Source organism: Palaemon carinicauda, chromosome 8 (assembly GCF_036898095.1).
Source record: "Palaemon carinicauda isolate YSFRI2023 chromosome 8, ASM3689809v2, whole genome shotgun sequence".
Classification (NCBI taxonomy): Eukaryota; Metazoa; Arthropoda; class Malacostraca; order Decapoda; family Palaemonidae; genus Palaemon; species Palaemon carinicauda.
Genome location: NC_090732.1, coordinates 11,806,007 through 11,829,703, shown reverse-complemented (window position 1 = coordinate 11,829,703; position 23,697 = coordinate 11,806,007). Strand labels below are relative to the sequence as shown.

Sequence of the window (23,697 nt, the reverse complement as noted above, 5' to 3'; positions counted from 1 at the left end):
CACTGGGTTTGTGATCGAGGCGAACTGTAGAGAGCCTAGAACTTGTTCCTGCTGGCGTCTCGAGATCCGTTTGGATTTTAACAGTCGCTTGACAGACCCTGCTATTTCCTTCCTTTTCTTTGCTGGAATGGAAAGGCGGTGTGACTGAAGATTCCAGTGGATGCCTAACCATTGGAACTTCTGAGCTGGAGATAGGCGAGACTTTTTCGCGTTTATCTGGAATCCCAGGTGTTCGAGAAACTGGGTAACTTTTCTGCAGGATTCTATACAATCCTCGGGCGAGGGCGCCCACACTAGCCAGTCGTCGAGGTAGGCCATCACCTGGACGTTTCGGATGCGGAGCTGTTGTACTACTGCGTCCGCTAGCTTTGTGAATATCCGAGGGGCCACGTTGAGTCCGAAGGGCATGGCCCGGAAGGCATAGCTTTTCCGTTGGAGTCGGAATCCTAGGTAGGAGGAAGCGTAATGGTTCATTGGTATGTGCCAGTATGCGTCCGCCAGGTCTATCGAGACCGTGAAAGACCCTCGAGGCAGGAGGGTTCTGATCTGTTGAAGAGTCAGCATCTTGAACTTGTTGTTCGATATGAATACGTTGAGGGGGGATAAGTCCAGAATGACTCTGAGTTTGTCGGAGTCTTTCTTGGGGACACAAAACAGTCTCCCTTGGAACCTTGTGGACTTCACCCTTCTTATCACCTTCTTGTTCAAGAGGTCTAGCACATATTCTTCCAGGAGGGGGGCTGAACGTTGGAAGAATTGCTGGAAGGTTGGGGGTGGTTGCGCCCAGCTCCAGCCCAGACCCTTCTTGATGATGCTGTGTGCCCAGGAGTCGAAGGTCCAGCGATCCTGGAATTGGCGGAGTCTTCCTCCCACCGGAAGCACTTCATTGCTTCTGGGGTCCCGAGGACTTGCTGCCTCGGCCGCTAGCTCCCTGTCCTCCTCTGCCTCTGGAGGGCCGGCGAGAGGAATCTCTGCCGGAACCCCTGCCTGAGCTTCTACCCTTGGGACGAAAGGTAGTGGAGTGCTGCTCGAAGGCGGGGTTGAAGGCCGGTGATGAGGACAAAACCGGCTGTGGGACCAACTGAAAGGTCTGTGGCGGCTGAGCGGCCACTTGGGGAGTAGCGGGTGCCGGAAACTGACGTCTGTGCTGACGTTGCTGGGGTCTATGCTTCGACTGCTTCCTCTTAGGCTGAGGACCGTCATCCTGAGAGGGCTTTCTCTTCCTAGACATGCCCCATTTGTTGAGAAGGTTCCTGTTCTCAGATGCGGCCTTGTCTGTGATCTCTTTCACTAGATCAGACGGGAAGAGGTACTTGCCCCAGATGTTGGAGGAAATCAGTTTCCGGGGTTCATGTCTGACAGTGGCACTGGAGAACACGAATTCTCTGCAGGCTCTACGAGCTCGCATGAAGTGGTACAGATCCTTGACTAAGGTTGCCATATGAGATTTGGCAAGGACCATGTAATGGTCAGGGACTCTGGTGTCACCAGCCATTACGTCCATCTGGACCTGGAGAGTGAGAGATGCTGCCAGCCTCTCCTTCGTTTCCTGTTCCCTACGAAGGAGGTGATCGTTTAGCTTGGGGAGGTCCTCATTAAACTGACGTCCAGCAACGTCAGGATCTAGTTTGCCCACCACGAAGGTGTGTTGCACATCCTTCCAGTGTTTGGTGTCGGGCGGGGTGACTGCGGAGAAAGGTCTGCATTCCTCCAATGCAGGGCAGGATTTCCCTTCTTCTACAGCCTTAAGGCAGGCAGCGAAGGCCTTTTCCGTGAAGGGTATCACCACTTCATCGGGCGCAACGTAGGTGGGGTACTTCTTGCTCAGAGCCGGAAGTCCAGAGCAGGTAAAGCCTCTGCTCTTAAGCGCTTTGGCAAGCATAGCCTGGGCCTTCGAGAGATCGAACACTATTTTCTCCTTCGGTTCGGTCTCTTCCTTTGAGGATGGTTCTGAACGTAGACGGACGTAACAGTCCGGATACGCCTCAAAGCGGGGGAAGAACTCCACTTCTTCCAGGGGTATGGAACCGATCTTATCGCTGACGAAGATCTTGTCGTCAGCGATGACCATATGCTCGGCGAATCGCCACGGATTGTCGCTCGAGCATGCGGGGAGGTCCTTGATGGAGATTTTGCGAGGTTCCTTGGAATCTCCCATCGACCGAATGATCTGGTGAGTTTCTTGGAGCTTCTGCTCCATCACGGATTCAATGAGCCGAATCATATCCTGTGCCATAGGTAGAGGAGTCGTGGTGGAGGACGTAGACGGGAGAGACACTTCCGTCGGTGTAGGAGTAGAAGGGGGGATGGAGGGAGGGGCATCCTCCTTATCGGACTCGGTATACACTACCCGGTCCTCCTCTTCATCATCCTCCCCTTCACCCTGGGCCATAAGGGTTTTCTCGGTGTCCTCCGAGATCTCTGACATGCGTTCATCATGTTCTGAATCCAGGTGACAATCATTCATGGACTGAGCCATGATAACATCAGGTTCCACTGTAATCTGGACTACGGGGATCTGTTCGACTGGGACCACTGAGTCTGGTGAGGCCTTTGGGAACAGCAAAGACCTCATATCTTCTGTGGCTAGGTATGGTCCAGTGGCGTTCTTTTGAAAGCCACGTACCCACTTGCGTAGGTTGTCCCGAGCAGTGTCCCGAATCTCCGCTGAGGGAGAATCATAGAATGCTTTCTGTAAGCATTCTTGGCAGACCGAACAGGTGGTGGGGCCCCAGTAATTGAGATCCCCTCTCTTGTGAGCACAAGGGGCGTGTGTCCTACACGCCGTGTGTCCATAGAAGTGTGGCCGACGGACCGCGAAGAAGTCGTGGTCACACGTGACGTACTCCTCCTTTAAAAGAAAGAGACGATGAGTATTGTAGAGTCATAATATGGCTCGTATATAAAATTAATTATTAACAAGTTAATATTAACATAAATTAATTGTGATGCACAGAAGGGTGGGTGAAAGGAGACAGACGCATGCCTCGTGTAACCCGCCCGGCTGGTTGCCGTAGCATCGGACAGTCCCAGGTGGCCGTAGGCCTCCATGGAAGGTGTCTTGATAATGGGAATTCCATCTAGAATAACCATATTATAGACTAGGCTTGAAATCTTATCAAGAAAGTCTGGGGATCATGAGATCCTAGTAAGGTTCCGGCAACCAGACGTGCCAATTACACGTAGCGTGCTGGAAAGATGAAACACGCAAGAAGACAGAGTGAAAACTGAACAAAGTGTACGATTCCGTACCAGTTTGTCTGCGTTAACAAGCCGTCTAGGTGCGGTTTTGAGGAGCTATCGCTAGTAAAGATAGCTGAGAGAAGGGGTGCAAGGCATCTTGCCGCCTCCGGACGGGTCCGGCATACCCCCGGCACGCCGGAAGCCGCTCGAGCAGAGTTTCTGGCATTCAAGAATGATCATTCTATGGTCAAAAGAAGCCAGGGTGGCGGCCGCCGGCAAGGAGCGGCGGTTCCGGCAGCCGGAGGCAGTCGGAGGGTGACAGGGGTAAGGATAAAGGAGCATAGCCGGGGCCGGGGGCCGGCTGCTAGTGCCGGCACTCCGGGAGGGGTCGGCAGTGTGCCGAGGCTATGAGGGAATGGAGAGGCCACGGCGGTAAGCCAGCGGCCGGCGGCGATCCCCCGGCACTCGGGGGAAGGCGGCAAGGATAAGGAAGTCACCCGTAGCGGCGGTAATGCCGGGGTAGAGGCGGCAAGGGACAAGCACCAAAGATGGAGGTGGGATGGCAAGGCTGTATTAGCCTAGTCAAGACACCTCTGGAAAAGGTACCACCATAATAGAGGTGAATCTATCATCCTAAGCAGGGGCCGCAAAGGCCGGGGGCTAAGGCAGTCCAAGAGAGGACAGGGTGTACCCAAAGAAGGGGTGGAGACTCTTCATGTTGACCAAATGATAACTGACTCCATAGCACTATGGAGGGTCTATGTATCAGAGCGGACAACACTGGGAGCACCACGGGGTCCCGCACTCCAGCCTAGGGTGGAGTGTAGGACAGGGGACATATGAAGCCTAACCTACTGGTAGGTTAGGCTAGGCAAGAGATAGGTTGGGGGGGGAAAAGGGTCTTCTTATAAGAAAGGATGGGTTATGCACCAGAGCGGCCACCTAGGAAGGGAGATGCTCACCCTAACCTATAGTAGGTGGACCAACTGAAAAACGGTGCACGCGTATATTTCAGCAAGGTACATAAACCAGCCCTCCCAACCTAACCTGGATTAGGGTTGTTAGACCCTAATCAAGGAAGGGAGAAGACGTATCGCAAGGAAAAGGTCAAGGACCGATTCAGCTTAAAGGAGGTGATCCTACCTTTAAGGCCCGCAACACTAAGGGAGGGGTCATTCCCTTAGGTGGGGAGGCGATACAGTACTCTGAGGAGTCTTGTCCTATCACATGTAATAGGGTACAAGATTACCAGAGGGAAGCCCTAGGGCTAGGGATGAAGAGAGCATATAGGGGTCCTATCATAAGGTTAGGTTAGCAAGGCACTCAAGATAACCTACCCCCTATATGGTCCCTGAAGGCGAAAAACACTTGCATCACTGTCAATGGTATTGTAAAATAATGCCAAAATCTTCATAACTAACACTAGGATCACTGAAATATCATGCATTAACACTGGTATAGGCTCACTGGCCTAGGGGCTAATCAAAGCCTACTGGTATGGGGTCAGCGAAGACCCTAACTAATGCGTCAAAAACACGATAAAAGTTCCTAGCTATGAAGACTAAATAACTAATAGCGCTGATTAGTAATTTATATACCGGTAAGGCTGTTGCGGCTAACTAAATAAGGCATGCAAGCAACAGCAGCGTCATAAAATGGCGCTGACCGGTCTGGCAAAGCTCTGCCACAATTATGCAAATATCTCGAAAAGTAAGATTAACTTTACGATCAGAGCTTATTTAAACAATACTTAAACCTTTGTACTCAACTTTCCAGAAGAAGGTGAAGCTGAAGGTTGAGACATGGCGAGGATGCAAGCAGATAAAGTTGCACAAAGGGAAAAATACGTCCAATCGAGCGAGCTACTAGCAAAAGGAATGAGGACGGACGTGACGTCATCAAAAGCAATGGCGTCCGTCTGTTTACATCGCGAGTACCGATATCGCCACATCTAGATTGGCTGCGGCTCAGCTCCCAGCCGCTCTCTGTCCGCCATATTGAAGCGTTAACTCTATATGGGGTGTAGATAGCTATGTGGCACGTTAATACATGCGTGTCTCCTGTTGATACACGATGTCTTAAGGGGAAACCCTTAGGATACTCGCTCCAGAAGTTAGAATTCTGTGATAACCTGTGGTTTAATTCTCTGGGAAAATCCTAGTAGTGATTACCCAAGGAAGCTACCAAAAAGGATCCTTCCATCAGGACGCCATGGCTTGAGCCCAAAAATAATATTAGTACTATTAATAATAATAATAATATTGATAATATTCATAATATTCATATAAATATTACTAATATTAATATTATCAGTAACATTAATAGTGTTAATATTATTAATATTAGAATTAATAATATCAATATTTATAATATCATTAATAATGATATTAATATTAAAATATTAATATCAATATTAACATTAATTTTTCAATATTTAACTTAGCCGGTGATTATAATAGCTGCAACTCTGTTGCTCGACAGAAAACTCTTAGGTAAAATTCGCCAGCGATCGCTACACAGGTTGCGGGTGTGCCTAAGAGCGCCATCTGTCGTCCAGATACCCAGTACTCAATGTAAACAAAGAACTCAATTTTCTCTCTGTCGAGCTATCGACAAGACGCTCTTACTCGCTGTTGCTAAACTGGAGTTTTTTCACAACTAATTGGTGAAGTACTTTATTCTAGTTTTGAGCTTTCGCTATGCAGGTGTTTTATCCTCATCTTAAATCTTGAACTCGTTTTGGATAGATTTAATTATGGTGACAAAGAGAGTATGGACTTTCTTTCACTTTTAAATGGCCGACCCTTCCCTTAGACGGAAGTGTGTTTAGGCTTTTAGTAAATATCTTATCACGTTATAGATTTTCCTCTATATATTTTATATCTCTCCGCCTTTATTAGGCCTCTTCGATTAACTTTCCATTTGTTATAAACATATAAAAATAAATTTTAATGTTTTGTTTGTATAGACCTTTCCTGAGAGTAGGCGGTCCTAACTTGGAAACCGAAGTTAATCAACGTTGAGCCCTTTATATCGTAATTAGCTTTTAAAGAGCTAAGGATTTAAAACTTTTTAAATGTAATATTTTATGAAAGAATTTCTTTGATAGTCTTCGTACTGTTTTCAAAGATGAACTAACGTTTAGTTTTTTTATGCTACTCAGTTGTTGACGTTCAGGACGTTCAACATGCGCTCTATCGTTACGATAGAGAGAGAGTGTATCACGGTTTCACTTTGCAGTAAGAGTAAATCGATTCTGACGTTTTGTTCATTCTTTCTTAGCTTAAATGTTTTAAATTCTAATTTAAAGGAACTTTTTATTTGAAAAACCTTTCAGTTTTTTCCTTTAGTCAAATAACATGTTTTTTTGACGAAATATAATTGGGCTCTTCTCTTAGGTGCGAAATCAAGAGAGAAAGAGAGAGAGAGATAGAGACGGAGGGAGAGAGAGGAGAGAAAACGTTCCGTTCAAGCGGGTAACGTTGTTCTCGTGTTACTCGCGTCCCTAGTCGCTGTACGGGGAGGAAGGATAAAACGTTTTTAGGTTTTTATTCTCGTCCCCAGGCTATGTGCGTTGAGAGATTGAAAACGTAGTTATATGAACTAGTGTTTAGTCTCTTTCCCAGCCACTGATTTTTTTATCTTAAAATATGTTTTCTGTTTTTTGCTGGTATTAATGAGCTTGCATTATACGACTGATTTCGCAATTACTAACTTTTAATGAAGGGTAGAATTGCGTGTTTCAGGTAGAAATAAGTGCAAAACAGAAAATCGAAGTGATAAAGTGATATGCGCAAAGTGTTACAGTGTTGCGTCCGAGGCGCAAAGTGTTACAGTGTTGCGTCCGAGGCGCAAAGTGTTACAGTGTTGCGTCCGAGGCGCAAAGTGTTACAGTGTTGCGTCCGAGGGTTCGTCTGTTCGTGCCTGTCGTTCACCTAGTCCGGGACCTCTTACATGCTCCCAAGCCCAGGGGAGAAGTAATGTCAAACGACTTATGGGTTCGAGAGGCCTTGACCAACGAACAGACGTTTTTCCCTCTATGGTATTGGGTGTATCTTACCAAGATCTCCCCTACCATAAGACGAGAGAGACGTTGTTTCTCCTCGTCATCCGAAGGCTTTTCGCATAAGAAACCTGTCACAAGGTTTCGAAGCCCTTAAGCGAAAGTCAGTCCTTTCAGGACAGGTCCAGCGTCCTGGTTACAACCATTAGCACAGCTCTGACCCTATGCAGTCATCGGATAACTGCTCGCCGCCTAACAAAAGCGTAACACAGACTCCGAGAGTCTTTTTTTGTAGGCAAAGTGTTGCGGTCACAGACGTTACCCTCGTCTCTTACCACAACCATTTCCGTTGATCCTTTGGGTTGTATGGCAAGACATGCAGTATATGCTTGCCTCCCTTTTGGAAGACTATTCTACCGATTAGTCCGTTGAGTCTAGCCGTTTATCTCATCGATATCCTGGCTTTCAGCCAATGTAACGTTCCTTTGTGCTTACTGTTGACGTTGGCGTAGCTTAGTCACGTCAGTCAGGTTGTTTAGAACCACACTCGATGCGGTCTCGTGTGGTTTTTCAGCCGCATTTGGACGTTAGGCCACTTGCTGATGCTCCTGTTGACGTTCAAGACGTTCACTAACAATCGGAGTTGACTTGTTTTGACGCTGTGCGTCAACCTCCGCATTCTAGAGTTGTTTTGACTGCTCAGTCTAGGCAGTCAAAGCAGTCTCGAGTGGACGCTGTGCGTCCTCACGCACCTGTTGTGGTTGACAGTTCAGTTGTTGACAGATCACAGACTGTCAAGCAGTTACATGACATTGCGTTCTGGTCCGCTACTAATGCACCAGTGAGTGTGGACTCTGCTTGTAAAGCATTGCCACCACGGTAGGTCTCTCCCTTGCTTGAGACTCAGCTTTTATCGGACAAGGTTCCTGTAGATGAGGAAGTTGCTGTTCTCCCTCCTACTGATATTCCCTTGAGGACTCTGTCAGATGGAGAGGAGCCTAAAGCTGCTTAGCCTCCTATGGACTTTAATTAAATCATGATGATTTTTTTTAAGGATCTTTGTCCGGATCTTTTTGTAACTGCTGCTCCTCGTTCGCCTAAACGTCAGAGCTTACACTAGGCCTAGCTACTCCGAAGCCGTTGTTTTTAAGCTAGTGCTCTCTTGACTAGGCGACTGGTTTTTCACCAGAAGGAGTTTGGGGGATACAGCCTTTGCTTTCCCTTCTTTTAAACTGGTTTATAGAGCGAGAGTCTGATATGACACGAGAGAAGTTCTCGGCTTGGGAGTTCATGCCTCTGCCCAGATAGACTTCTCAATTCTCGTAGACTCTCCCTGGCGCCTAGCCAGGAGACGCTCCAAGTTGTTTACAGGTCAACTTCACAGCTGTTTTCGAGCCTTTGAAGTTTTGCTGTACAATTATGTCACGCATAACAAGGCTTTCAGGGATGGTAAACGGTACCGCCTCAGTCGCTAACCCCGTCTGTTGCCACACCTGCTCCCGTAGACCCTAAATGGGCTTTGCTGCAAGACATGCAGTCCAAGCTTGCGTCCTTGATAGAGGACTTTAATGCGGAGAAGGTTGCTACCGAACCTTCTGGCCAACAACCTTCCAACCGGTCGGTTGTGCGCCCTGTTGACGCTGAGGTAACCTACTCGCGTCTGCCAGTTGAGGTGGTTCCTCCACCGATGCGACCCAGTGTGGGTTGCCAGCCGCACGTTGACGTTAAGCGACGCTCGGAGGTGGTTGTTGACGTTCAGGACGTTCAACAACCAGCAGAGGTGACTTGTTTTGACGCAGTGCGTCAACCTCAGCAACCCGGTAGGGTGTTGACTGCACAACCCAGACGGTCTAGACAGTCTCGGGTTGACGCTGTGCTTCCTCGCGCACCCATGGTTGTTGACAGTTCACAGACTGTGCAGCAGTTCCATGATATTGCGTCCGGCTCCGTCACGCATCCACCAGTGCGACCGGACTCAGCGAGCCAGACGTTGCCCACTCCGTTGCCGTTTCCTCATCAGTTTTCGGATGAGGAACCCTCTGATGAGGACGTTGCTGAACAACAAGACGATCAGCCCCCAGAATAGATCAAGCCCTGGTATCCATCCAGAAGATGCTGAAGAAGGAACGCTGCTCAGTCAGGCTGTGGATGAGTCTGGTAGGGACGCTGTCATCCGTGAAACAATTTGTGTCACTAGGAAGACTACACCTCCGTCCTCTTCAATACCATCTAGCTTTTCACTGGAAAAAGGACAAGACGCTAGAAGCGGTCTCGATCCCGGTTTCCGAAAAGATAAAGTCTTGTCTGACTTGGTGGAAGGACAATATCAACCCAAGAGAGGGTCTTCCCCTGGCTGTTCAGACTCCCAACCACGTTCTCTTCTCGGACGCATCGGACGTAGGCTGGGGTGCGACATTAGACGGTCGGGAATGCTCGGGAATATGGAACTCGAGTCAAAGGACAATGCATATCAACTGCAAGGAGCTACTGGCAGTACATCTGGCCTTGAAAAGCTTCAGGTCTCTCCTTCAAGGCAAAGTGGTGGAGGTGAACTCGGACAACACCACGGCTTTGGCGTACATCTCCAAGCAAGGAGGGACCTACTCTCTGACGTTGTACGAGATCGCAAGGGACCTCCTCACCTGGTCAAAAGGTCTAAACATATCACTAGTAACGAGGTTCATCCAAGGCAACTTGAATGTCATGGCAGATTGTCTCAGTCGGAAGGGACAAATAATTCCAACAGAATGGACCCTCCACAAGGATGTATGCAAGAGACTTTGGGCCACCTGGGGCCAGCCAACCATAGATCTCTTCGCAACCTCGATGACCAAGAGGCTCCCAATCTATTGCTCACCAATCCCGGACCCAGCAGCAGTTCATATAGATGCCTTTCTCCTAGATTGGTCACATCTAGATCTATATGCATTCCCTCCGTTCAAGATTGTCAACAAGGTACTGCAGAAGTTCGCCTCTCACGAAGGGACAAGGTTGACGCTAGTTGCTCCCCTCTGGCCCGCGAGAGAATGGTTCACCGAGGTACTTCGATGGCTAGTAGACGTTCCCAGAACACTTCCCCTAAGGGTGGACCTTCTACGTCAGCCACACGTAAAGAAGGTACACCAAGGCCTCCACGCTCTTCGTCTGACTGCCTTCAGACTATCGAAAGACTCTCAAGAGCTAGAGGCTTTTCGAAGGAGGCAGCCAGGGCGATTGCTAGAGCAAGGAGAACATCCACCCTTAGAGTCTACCAATCGAAGTGGGAAATCTTCCGAAACTGGTGCAAGTCAGTATCCGTATCCTCGACCAGTACCTCTGTAACTCAAATAGCCGACTTCCTCTTATATCTGAGGAAAGAACGATCTCTTTCAGCTCCCACTATCAAGGGTTACAGAAGCATGTTGGCATCAGTCTGCCGTCACAGAGGCTTAGATCTTTCCAACAATAAAGATCTACAGGACCTCCTTAAGTCTTTTGAGACCACGAAGGAGCGTCGTTTGGTTACACCTGGTTGGAATTTAGACGTGGTACTAAGATTCCTTATGTCAAACAGGTTTGAGCCGCTACAATCAGCCTCCCTGAAAGATCTCACCTTAAAGACTCTTTTCCTGGTATGCCTAGTCACAGCTAAAAGAGTCAGTGAGATTCATGCCTTCAGCAAGAACATCGGATTCTCATCTGAAACGGCTACATGTTCTCTACAACTTGGTTTTCTAGCCAAAAACGAGCTGCCTTCTCGACCTTGGCCAAAATCGTTCGATATTCCAAGCTTAAAGAATATGGTTGGAAATGAACTAGAAAGAGTCTTATGCCCTGTAAGAGCTCTTAAGTTCTATTTAAAACGAACTAAACCTTTACGAGGCCCGTCTGAAGCTTTATGGTGTTCAGTTAAGAAACCATCTTTGCCTATGTCAAAGAATGCTTTATCCTATTTTATCAGACGGTTAATACGAGAAGCTCATTCCCATCTGAGTGAGGAAGACCAAGCTTTCCTGAAGGTAAGGACACACGAAGTTAGAGCTGTCGCAACTTCCGTGGCCTTTAAACAAAATAGATCTCTGCGAAGTATAATCGACGCAACCTATTGGAGAAGCAAGTCAGTGTTCGCGTCTTTTTATCTTAAGGATGTCCAGTCTCTTTACGAGGACTGCTACACTCTGGGACCATTCGTAGCAGCGAATTCCCTAATTCCATAACCTTTTTAATCTTTCTCTTGAAATGTTTTTATTGTTGTTTTTGGGTTGTCCGGAAGGCTAAGAAGCCTTTCGCATCCTGGTTGATTTGGCGGGTGGTCAGAGTCATTTCTTGAGAAGCGCCTAGATTAGAGGTTTTGATGAGGTCCTGTTGTATGGGTTGCAACCCTTGATACTTCAGATCCTAGGGGTCGATCAGCATCCTGAGAGGATCGCGAGGCTCCGTAAGGAAGACGTACTTAAAAAGGCAGAGTAATTGTTCAAGTCGACTTCCTTACCAGGTACCCATTTATTTTGTTTTTGTTATTTTGATAACTTCTAAAATGAAATAAAAATTCTTAGCTCATAATAATGTAAACATAGTGCTGGTCTCTACCAACCCCCCTGAGTGTGAATCAGCTATTATAATCACCGGCTAAGTTAAATATTGAAAAATGTTATTTTGATAATAAAATAAATTTTTGAATATACTTACCCGGTGATTATAAATTAAAGGACCCTCCCTTCCTCCCCAATAGAGACGCAGTGGAACGAGGAGAAAATTGAGTTCTTTGTTTACATTGAGTACTGGGTATCTGGACGACAGATGGCGCTGTTAGGCACACCCGCAACCTGTGTAGCGATCGCTGGCGAATTTTACCTTAGAGTTTTCTGTCGAGCAACAGAGTTGCAGCTATTATAATCACCGGGTAAGTATATTCAAAAATTTATTTTATTATCAAAATAACATAATAATATTAATATCAACAATATTAATATTATTAATATTAATGACATGATTATTAATTATATTTCTAAGAATATTAGTATTATTAATATTATTTTTAATAATATTCATTGGATAATATTAATATTATTATTGATATTAAAAATATTAATAATATTAATATTAGTAATATTGATATCAATATTATTAATGATATTAATATTATTAGTTTTGATGATAATGATATTAATATTTATATCAATATTATTAATAATATTGATATTAATATTAATAATATTAATATCATTATAAATAATATTAATAATAATAATATTATCAATAATATTAATAGTAATCTTATTATTATTATTATCATTATAAATATTATTAATATTAGTATAATTAATATAAATAATTTAATAATATTGATATTTATATTAATAATAATCATATTATTGTTAATAATATTAATATTATTATTAATTATAGTAATAATGATATTATTATTAATAATATTAATAAAAAGGATATTAATAATGTTAATGATATACATATATATGATAATAATAATGATAATAATATAATAATGATGTTGATAATATTATTGTTAAAAATATTATTATTAATATCATTATTGATAATAATATCAATGTTAATAATATTGATATTATCGATAATGATATAATTAATATCAAAATTATTAATGATATTATTGTTAATAATTATATTAATGTCATTTATTAATATTAACATCAATATTATTAATTTTAATATTAGTAATAATAATAACCCTTTTACCCCCAGGCTATTTGGAAATTTCCAACCCTTAACCCCCATGGGGTTATTTTTTTCCCAGCACATTTTGCAGTATATTTTTTTTAAATTGCTCTACCAGCCTTAATTTTTGTCATAGAGAGGTCAGGTTGGGCTCATTCGCTTGGAAAATGCCTGAATTTTCTCAAATATTTTTCAAAAATATGGGAAAAAAATATTTTATAGCATTTTTTTGCAAGGACGTACCGGTACGTCCATGGGGATAAAGGGATGGCTTTTGTGAAACGTACCAGTACGTCCTTTGGGGGTAAAAGGGATAATAATAATAATAATAATAATAATAATAATAATAATAATGATTAAAAACTATACCCTGCCAAATGGGTAATTTGTGATATACTGCTTTATAACCATCACCTCATTTAACCCTATTTTACAAGCATAGACTTTTATGGTACAGGTATTTGCAGTATGCCTTGTTTTACTACCTTTCGTTGAATTGCTAACATAGGAATTGAGATATTCAAGTTTCATTAGTTTTGTTTATAATAATTTTCCTTTCTTTTACAGGGGCAAAGAACTTAGACCCTTTGTTGAGTGCCTCTAATCCTACACCACCCCCTCAAATTGATTCAGTTAAATCCAATGACCGGCTTATTTACATATATACCTCTGGTACAACTGGGCTTCCAAAAGCTGCTGTGATTAAACATATCAGGTACTTAAACTCTCTCTTTTATTGTTCACTTTAGCTATGATGTGTTCATACAAGACAAAACTCATGTTTTTTTTAATGTTTTGTACCAATACTGAAGCAGTAGAACAAATAGCAGCATTCTTACCTTATTATGAATCGATAAGATATATGCATCATTACACCAGACCTCACTATAATCAGACATCAATTGACTCAATTGATGGCAACTTTGATATCTATTGTATCACAAATCAGAAGGAACTAGACCATACAAATCTGGTTTATATGGTAGACTCCTTGATATCCAAATACCTTGGGACTTGAAGAGTGGAAGCTAGTTAAATATTATGAAACCTGAGAATAACCTAGTATTCTGCAGAGATGAATGAGATACGTGTACACCTTAACTAACGAATAAATCTAAGACCTTATAGTGAGTTAATATGTACACAGGTTAAAGAGATCAAGAAACAATTTGTGGTCTTAAATGATACGTCACCCACTCGGCCTTTACTTGATAGGCAGCTGAGGTTCTTACTCATAGATTTTGTATTTTATGGAAAACATGATTTTGGTAATAAAACTACATTTTTTCATTACCCACCCAGACTTCATTAGCACCCATCTATTTGAAGTGCAATCATAAGAACTAGTAAATTAACACTTGATAACTTTGTCTTAACATATCAAGTTCCCTACCTCAACCTCCTGGTGTAATGACAAGGAGATGAGGTAATATTGTTCATTTTCTTATATGTTTTTTGTTTTATAAGAGAAAATGTCCATCCTTGTATCAGCTATTAAATGTTATAGTTCAATGCTTAATTCAGTTCTTAAGCATATGGGATAGGACAAGACACTTTCAAATTTCATCCAAGATAATTTTAAGGTCTTTTGATTTTTGAGACTAGCAGATCTTTTTATTCATTGGATTGAATGTTTTTCTTATGAATATTGGAGAGCTCTATTTTAGAAATAATTGAAGGAAATAGATTTAAAAGTTCGTATGGCGAAAAGTTTTCTCAACATTAGCTTCGGTAAAGGGAATTTCTGAATCTATTATGTGTTATGTGTTGATAACTAAAAAAAATGTTTGGAAGATTGAAAGACGTGCACGTGTTTAGGGGTATGGCTAACGGTATGTCTGATCATTTTTTGGTGGAAGGAAAATTGGTTGTAGCAAAAGAGTGGGGGAATAGAGTAGGTGGATGTAAAAGGGAGCTAGTGAGGGTTGAAGAGCTAATAAAACCTGGGGTAAAAAGTAAATATCAGGAAAGGTTGAAAAAGGCATATGACGAGGTGAGAGTAAGAGAAACTGGTAATTTAGAGGAGGAGTGGAAGTTAGCAAAAGAAAATTTTGTTGGGATTGCAAGTGATGTATGTGGCAAGAAGGTTGTTGGAGGCAGCATGAGGAAGGGCAGTGAATGGTGGAATGAAGGAGTGAAGGTAAAAGTGGAAGAGAAAAAGAGGGCTTTTGAAGAATGGCTGCAGAGTAATAGTATAGAGCAGTATGAAAAATATAGAGAGAAAAAGGTGGAAGTAAAGCGCAAGGTACGTGAGGCAAAGAGGGCAGCTGACCTGAGGTGGGGTCAGGGACTGGGTCAGTCATATGAAGAGAATAAGAAGAAGTTTTGGAAAGAAGTGAAGAGAGTAAGAAAGGCCGGCTCAAGAATTGAAGAGACAGTGAAAGATGGAAATGGAAGGTTGTTAAAAGGAGAGGAGGCAAGGAAAAGGTGGGCGGAATATTTTGAAAGTTTGCTGAATGTTGAGGATGATAGGGAGGCAGATATAATTGCTGTTCCAGGTGTTGAGGTGCCAGTGATGGGAGATGAGAATGAGAGAGAGATTACAATAGAGGAAGTGAGGAGAGCACTAGATGAAACGAGAGTAGGAAAAGCATCTGGTATGGATGGTGTGAAAGCTGAGATGTTGAAGGAAGGGGGTGTGACTGTAATTGAATGGTTGGTGAGATTGTTTAATGTGTGTTTTGTGTTGTCAATGGTACCAGTAGATTGGGTCTGTGCATGTATTGTACCACTATATAAGGGTAAAGGAGATGTGCATGAGTGTTGTAATTCAAGAGGTATTAGTTTGTTGAGTGTAGTTGGAAAAGTGTATGGTAGAGTACTGATTAATAGGATTAAGGATAAAACAGGGAATGCAGTCTTGGAAGTACAGGGTGGTTTTAGAAGAGGTAGGGGTTGTATGAATCAGATTTTTACAGTTAGGCAGATATGCGAGAAATATTTAGCAAAAGGTAAGGAGGTGTATGTTGCGTTTATGGATCTGGAGAAAGCATATGATAAGAGTTGATAGGGAAGCAATGTGGAATGTGATGAGGTTATATGGAGTTGGTGGAAGGTTGTTGCAAGCAGTGAAAAGTTTCTACAAAGGTAGTAAAGCATGTGTTAGAATAGGAAATGAAGTGAGCGATTGGTTTCCGGTGAGAGTGTGATGTCGCCGTGGTTGTTTAACTTGTATGTTGATGGAGTGGTGAGAGAGGTGAATGCTCGAGTGCTTGGACGAGGATTAAAACTGGTAGACGAGAATGATCATGAATGGGAGGTAAATTAGTTGTTGTTTGCGGATGATACTGTACTGGTAGCAGACACAGAAGAGAAGCTTGACCGACTAGTGACAGAATTTGGAAGGGTATGTGAGAGAAGGAAGTTGAGAGTTAATGTGGGTAAGAGTAAGGTTATGAGATGTACGAGAAGGGAAGGTGGTGCAAGGTTGAATGTCATGTTGAATGGAGAGTTACTTGAGGAGGTGGATCAGTTTAAGTACTTGGGGTCTGTTGTTGCAGCAAATGGTGGAGTGGAAGCAGATGTACGTCAGAGAGACAATGAAGGTTGAAAAGTGTTGGGGGCAGTTAAGGGAGTAGTAAAAAATAGAGGGTTGGGCATGAATGTAAAGAGAGTTCTATATGAGAAAGTGATTGTACCAACTGTGATGTATGGATCGGAGTTGTGGGGAATGAAAGTGATGGAGAGACAGAAATTGAATGTGTTTGAGATGAAGTGTCTGAGGAGTATGGCTGGTGTATCTCGAGTAGATAGGGTCAGGAACGAAGTGGTGAAGGTGAGAACGGGTGTAAGAAATGAGTTAGCGGCTAGAGTGGATATGAATGTGTTGAGGTGGTTTGGCCATGTTGAGAGAATGGAGAATGGCTGTCTGCTAAAGAAGGTGATGAATGCAAGAGTTGATGGGAGAAGTACAAGAGGAAGGCCAAGGTTTGGGTGGATGGATGGTGTGAAGAAAGCTCTGGGTGATAGGAGGATAGATGCGAGAGAGGCAAGAGAGCGTGCTAGAAATAGGAATGAATGGCGAGCGATTGTGACGCAGTTCCAGTAGGCCCTGCTGCTTCCTCCGGTGCCTTAGATGACCGGGGAGGTAGCAGCAGTAGGGGACTCGGCAGTATGAAGCTTCATCTGTGGTGGAAATGTGGGAGGTTGGGCTGTGGCACCCTAGCAGTACCAGCTGAACTCGGCTGAGTCCCTGGTTAGGCTGGAGGAACGTAGAGAGTAGAGGTCCCCTTTTTTGTTTCGTTTCTTGTTGATGTCGGCTACCCCCCAAAATTGGGGGAAGTGCCTTTGGTATATGTATGTATATGTATACTCTTTTTTTTTTTTAGGCCTGTGGGATTTGATCTGGTTAAATTAATTCTATCTTAGAAGATTTTAGAGTTAAGAATTATTTCTAGAACAAGAACCTTTCTTCACAATTGTCATATCCCTTCACACAGGTAGTGAATAGTAACTGAGGGAAAATATCAGTACCATTTCTAATTAGATGCAGGGTTCAAAACTAGACAACAGATGGATGAATAAAAAAAGATTAGACTCTGGTGTATTCGTTAACTCTGTTTATTCCAAGTTCTGTATCCATAAATCTGTCCATGAAACTTGTAAAACTATAACAAAAGAAAAATTATATCAACAATAAAGAACTCAATAAAATCACATTACTGTACATAGAAAACACCGAAAGTAACACTTGCACACGAAGATGTGGTATGTCTTTACACTTATATAGGAAGCTCAATCATTTGAGAACTAACAAATTGGCATATTCTAAAGCAAACATATTACTTTAAGTCAAACTAAGCATCCAAATGTATCTACACATATTTCCCTAGAAAATTTAAATTTTAACTCGTCAAAAAATAACTCATATGTCAAGCCATAATACGTACCGATGTGCCGCCATATCTCCGTAACTCACCATAACATTATACAGCATTTGACAGATAACTTAAAAAGTAGTTTTCAATATTAAACTTACCCGATAATCATGTAGCTGTCAACTCCGTTGCCCGACAGAATTCTACGGGAGGGATACGCCAGCTATCACTATACTAGAAGGGGGTGTACTCACCAGCGCCACCTGTGGCCAGGTACTACAGTACTTCTTGTTGACACCGCCTCAATTTTTCCTCTGTCGTGCTTCCGGCAAGACGTTCTGGGATACGCTTATAATCTTGGAGTATTGTTCACGGCTTTTGGTGAAGTATTTCTCTCAGATTTCGGCTGTCGCTATACTGGAAACTTCTCTATTAGCTTAGATAGCTTTTATTTAGTTCTGTTTAATGGTTAACGATCTCTTTTGCTTGATTTGGAATTCCCCTTGACTAACTCTTTGATTCAAGATGTCTGACCTTTCACAAGCCCCACCCCATAGACGATGTAGGTCTTGTAATAGGCGTATTCCGAAGGCCTCGGTAGATCCTCACACCGCTTGTTCTGACTGTAGGGAAAGACCCTGTCAGTTGGAAGATCGATGTGAGGAATGCGCCGGACTTTCGGAACTTGAATTTGTTCGATTCCTGAAATATTCAACCAAGTTAGAGAGAGAGAGAGTTAGGAGGAGTTCTTCTCGCTCTTCACTTTTTTCCTCACCTCATGATCCTCAACCTTTTCCTCCCCCTGTAGTGGCTAACCCCGAACCTACTATTTGTACTCAACCTGATATGTCCGATGTTTTGCGTGCCATTCAGGCTTTAGGTGACAAAGTGGAATCGGTGGTTAGTGACCATAAGTCTCTTATGGCAGAAGTCAAAGAACTTAAGGTCAAAAGTGCAGTGGGAGGTGATAGTGCCAGTGCTGTGACAAGTGCTAGTGTCAGTGCGGTGCCAAGTGCTAGTGTCAGTGTCAGTGTGGTGCGTGAGGGTACTTCTGTGCGTGCCAGTCGTCCTCCCAGTCCGGGACCTCTTGCAAGCTCCCAAGCCCAGGGGAGAAGCAATGTCGAAGGGCAAAAGGGTTCGGCAGGCCTTGATCGGCGCACAGAAGTATCCTCGGTGGTTGCGGACGTGTCTTACAGAGACCGTCACTCCCACCCGCAGACGATTGAGCCCGTCTTTTACTCGTCTGCTGAAGAAATGTCAGGGAGAAAACGCTGGACTCAGGTCTCAAGACCTCTCAAACGCAAAGTCCAGACCTCAAGAGCTCTACAACCTGGTTGCAGTCATTGGATTAGCTCTGACTCTCCGCAGTCATCAGGTGACTGCACACCTCCTAAGAGGGGTAAGGTGATGCCGCAACAGACCTCATCTTCTGTTAAGGCTTTGCCTCAGCAGACCTTAGCGTCTGTCGACCCCAAGTTGACTTTGCTGCAGTCCATGCAGTCACAGCTTGCGGTCTTAATGCGTGAGTGTCAGGCTGAGAAGGTTACACCTCCTCCTGCGATCGCTCCGCCTAACCGCAGTCCAGTCTGCCAGGCGTACGAAGTTGAGGCTCCTCAGGATACCTTACCGCGTACTGAGTTGCCAGTTACCAGCGGTGTGCAGCAACCTCCGCCTTCCTTAAGGCAACCTCAGCAATGGGAGCAAGAATCTTATGCCTTACTTCCTCCGCTTCCGCTTGCGGTTCCACCAGCGAGGCAACAATCTCTTGAGGTACGACAACCTCTTCCATCCATGAGGCAGCCACCTCAGCACTCGCTGCAGCGACCTCAACCCTCCTCAAGGCGAGAGCCTCAACACCTTAGGCTAGCACCTCAGGAACCTCAACTCGCGAGACAAGAACTGCGTTCTGCGCAGCCGCTACCTCAACTCTCGCAGCTCACACCTCAGGAACCTCAACTCGTTCCTCAGGAACCTGCTACTGCGCATCCGCAACCCTTACAGCAAGCGCAACTCTTGAGACAAGAAACTCATGCCAGGAGTCAGCCACCTCAACCCATGCGCCTACCTTCCTCTACTCTTCTTGACCAGCCTTTGCAGCTTGAACCTCAGGTTTTAACTCAGCAACAGAGACTTGAGGATGAAACCACAAGCGTTTATGCACCCGCTTGTTCAGATTCTGCTGTTCAGCATACCACTGTTACATTACCTCTCACTTCGCTACACTCTGGTGATGAGGTTTCTGAGGAGGAAGCTGCGCACCTGGATCCCTCATCAGACGTGGAAGAAACCAAGTCTTCTCCTCTACCCATTGACTTTCGTAAGGTCCTGGCTCTTTTCAGAGAGGTATACCCGGACCATTTTGTTTCTGCTACCCCCCGCTCTCCTCCATCTGAGTTTTTGCTGGGCATGCAGCCTGTTAAGTCAACGTATACTAAGCTCGTCTTTGCTAGGTCCTCTAAGAGAGCTTTAAGAATATTAGGGGAGTGGTTGCAGTCTAAACAGCAACTAGGGAAGACTTCCTTTATGTTCCCACCTATTAAGCTCACTTCTAAAGCGGGCGTATGGTATACCACAGGAGAGGAACCAGGCTTGGGAGTCCCTGCCTCTGCCCAGGCTGACTTCTCAAGTTTGGTCGACTCTCCTCGTAGAACAGCAATGAGGCGCTCTAAGGTTTGCTGGACCTTCTCCGATTTAGACCACTTCCTAAAGGGTGTATTTCGTGCCTTTGAGATGTTTAATTTTCTAGACTGGTGCCTGGGGGCCCTTAGCAAGAAGACCTCCCCTGCGGACAAGGACTCGGCCATGCTTTTAATGTCCTGCATGGATAAAGCAATTCGGGATGGATCTGGCGAGCTTGCTTCAATGTTTGTGTCAGGAGTTCTTAAGAAAAGGGAGCAACTTTGCACCTTTCTTTCTTCCAGCATCACACCTTGTCAAAGGTCTCAACTCCTGTTCGCTCCGCTTTCTAAGTTCTTGTTTCCCGAAGAGCTTATCAAGGACTTGTCTGCGGCCCTGATTCAGAAGGACACTCATGATCTTGTGGCCTCTTCAGCTCGTAAGACTAAGGTTGCTCCCTCAGTTCCCAGGACTTACCGCACCCCAGTGGCTGATACTCCTGCTACAAGGTTTATTCCGCCCTTTCGTGGCAGAGCCCCCAGCCGAGGAAGCTCCCGTCCAGACTCTTCCAGGAGCAAGTCTAGGAAAGGTCCCAAGACTTCAAAAGGCAAACACTGACTCTCCTCCTCTCCAGACAGCAGTAGGAGCCAGACTCAAGATCTTCTGGCAAGCTTGGGAAAGGAGAGGTGCAGACGCCTAGTCTGTCAGGTGGCTGAGGGAGGGTTACAGGATACCATTCTGCCGCAAACCCCCTCTGACCACTTCTCCCATCAACCTCTCTCCCAACTACAAGGAAAAGGACAAGAGGCTAGCGTTGCACCAGGAGGTGTCGCTCCTGTTACAGAAGAAGGCAGTGGTTATAGTCCGGGACCATCAATCCCCGGGCTTCTACAACCGTCTCTTTCTGGTGGCCAAGAAGACAGGAGGTTGGAGACCGGTGCTGGACGTCAGCGCGCTCAATGCTTATGTCACCAAGCAGACGTTCACTATGGAGACGACGAAGTCGGTCCTAGCAGCGGTCAGGCAGGAGGACTGGATGGTCTCGTTGGATCTGAAAGACGCTTACTTTCACGTTCCTATTCATCCAGACTCCCAACCTTTCCTGAGATTCGTTTTTGGAAAGGTTGTGTACCAATTCCAAGCCCTGTGTTTTGGCCTAAGCACAGCTCCTATGGTGTTTACGCATCTGATGAGGAATATTGCAAAATTCCTCCACTTATCGGACATCAGAGCCTCCCTTTATTTAGACGACTGGCTGTTGAGAGCCTCCACGAGTCGTCGCTGTCTGGAGAGTCTCAACTGGACTTTGGACTTGATCAAGGAACTGGGTCTGTTAGTCAACTTAGAAAAGTCCCAGCTCATTCCCTCCCAATCCATTGTTTACCTGGGAATGGAGATTCGGAGTCAGGATTTTCGGGCTTTTCCATCGGCCCCAAGGATAAGCCAAGCCCTAGATTGCATCCTGAGCATGCTGAAGAGGAGCAGTTGCTCGGTGAGACAGTGGATGAGTCTCACAGGGACCCTGTCATCGTTAGCCCTGTTCGTCGAGTTAGGGAGACTCCACCTCCGCCCTCTCCAATTCCATCTAGCAGCTCATTGGGACAAGGATTTGACGCTCGAAGCAGTCTCTATCCCTGTCACCAAAGAGATGAAGACCACTCTCTTGTGGTGGAAGACCAACCTCCTTCTCAAGGAGGGCCTATCATTAGCGATTCAGACCCCCAATCTTCATCTCTTCTCGGATGCATCAGACACGGGCTGGGGCGCGACCTTGAACGGACAGGAATGCTCGGGAACGTGGAACAAGGAACAGGAAACGCTCCACATCAACTGCAAGGAGCTTCTGGCAGTTCATATGGCCCTATTGAACTTCAAGTCCCTCCTGCTAGGCAAGGTGGTGGAGGTGAACTCCGACAACACCACAGCCTTGGCTTACATCTCCAAGCAGGGAGGGACCCATTCGAGGAACCTGTACGAGATAGCAAGGGACCTCCTCATTTGGTCAAGAAGTCTAAACCTCACCCTAGTAACGAGGTTCATTCAGGGCAACATGAACGTCTCAGCAGATCGCCTAAGCAGAAAAGATCAGGTCATCCCCACGGAATGGACCCTTCACAAGAGCGTGTGCAACAGACTTTGGACCTTGTGGGGTCAGCCTACAATAGATCTGTTTGCCACCTCCATGACCAAGAGGCTTCCTTTGTACTGTTCCCCAGTTCCAGACCCAGCAGCAGTTCATGTGGATGCTTTTCTGCTGAATTGGTCCCATCTCGACCTTTACGCATTCCCACCGTTCAAGATCATCAACAGAGTCATTCAAAAGTTCATCTCGCACGAAGGGACACGGCTGACGCTGGTTGCTCCCCTTTGGCCTGCAAGAGAATGGTTCACAGAGGTACTACAATGGCTGGTCGACGTCCCCAGGACTCTCCCTCTAAGAGTGGACCTTCTACGTCAACCTCACGTAGACAAGTTGCACCCAAACCTCCACGCTCTTCGGCTGACTGCCTTCAGACTGTCGAAAGATTCGCTAGAGCTAGAGGCTTTTCGAAGGAGGCAGCCAGTGCGATTGCCAGAGCAAGGAGGGTATCCACTCGTAGAGTCTACCAATCCAAGTGGGAAGTCTTCCGGAGCTGGTGTAGAGCCAATGCAGTTTCCTCTACCAATACCTCTGTAACCCAAATAGCTGACTTCCTATTACATCTAAGGAATGAGAGATCCCTTTCGGCTCCTACGATTAAAGGGTACAGAAGTATGTTGGCTTCAGTTCTCCGCCACAGAGGTTTGGACCTTTCTTCCAACAAGGACCTTCAAGACATCCTTAAGTCTTTTGAGACTTCTAAAGAACGTCGTTTACCCACTCCAGGCTGGAATCTAGACGTAGTCTTAAGGTTCCTTATGTCGCCTAGGTTCGAACCTCTCCAGTCAGCTTCCTTCAAGGACCTTACCCTCAAGACTCTTTTCCTCGTCTGCCTTGCAACAGCTAAAAGAGTCAGTGAGGTTCATGCCTTCAGCAAGAACATTGGGTTCACATCCGAATCTGCAACATGTTCTTTACAGCTCGGATTTTTAGCTAAGAATGAACTTCCTTCACGTCCTTGGCCTAGATCGTTTGAAATTCCTAGCCTTTCCAACATGGTAAGTAACGAGCTAGAAAGAGTTCTTTGCCCTGTCAGAGCTCTGAAATATTATCTTAATAGGTCAAAACCTATACGAGGACAGTCAGAAGCCTTATGGTGTGCAATCAAGAAACCTTCGATGCCCATGTCCAAAAACGGAGTTTCGTATTATATAAGGCTTCTGATTAGAGAAGCCCATTCTCACATGAAGGAGAAAGACCTTGCTTTGCTGAAGGTAAGGACCTACGAAGTGAGAGCCGTAGCCACTTCGATGGCCTTTAAT

The 23,697-nt window shown here is 45.0% G+C and overlaps 1 protein-coding gene across 1 annotated transcript in view; it reads left to right on the top strand.

The window, feature by feature from the left end:
• LOC137645655 (long-chain fatty acid transport protein 4-like) overlaps positions 1-23,697 on the top strand; it is a 129,108-nt gene that overhangs the window by 61,913 nt on the left and 43,498 nt on the right. The window contains exon 7 of the mRNA XM_068378488.1: positions 13,430-13,577. Coding sequence (XP_068234589.1) covers positions 13,430-13,577 — 148 coding nt within the window. The remainder of the gene's footprint in view (positions 1-13,429; positions 13,578-23,697) is intronic.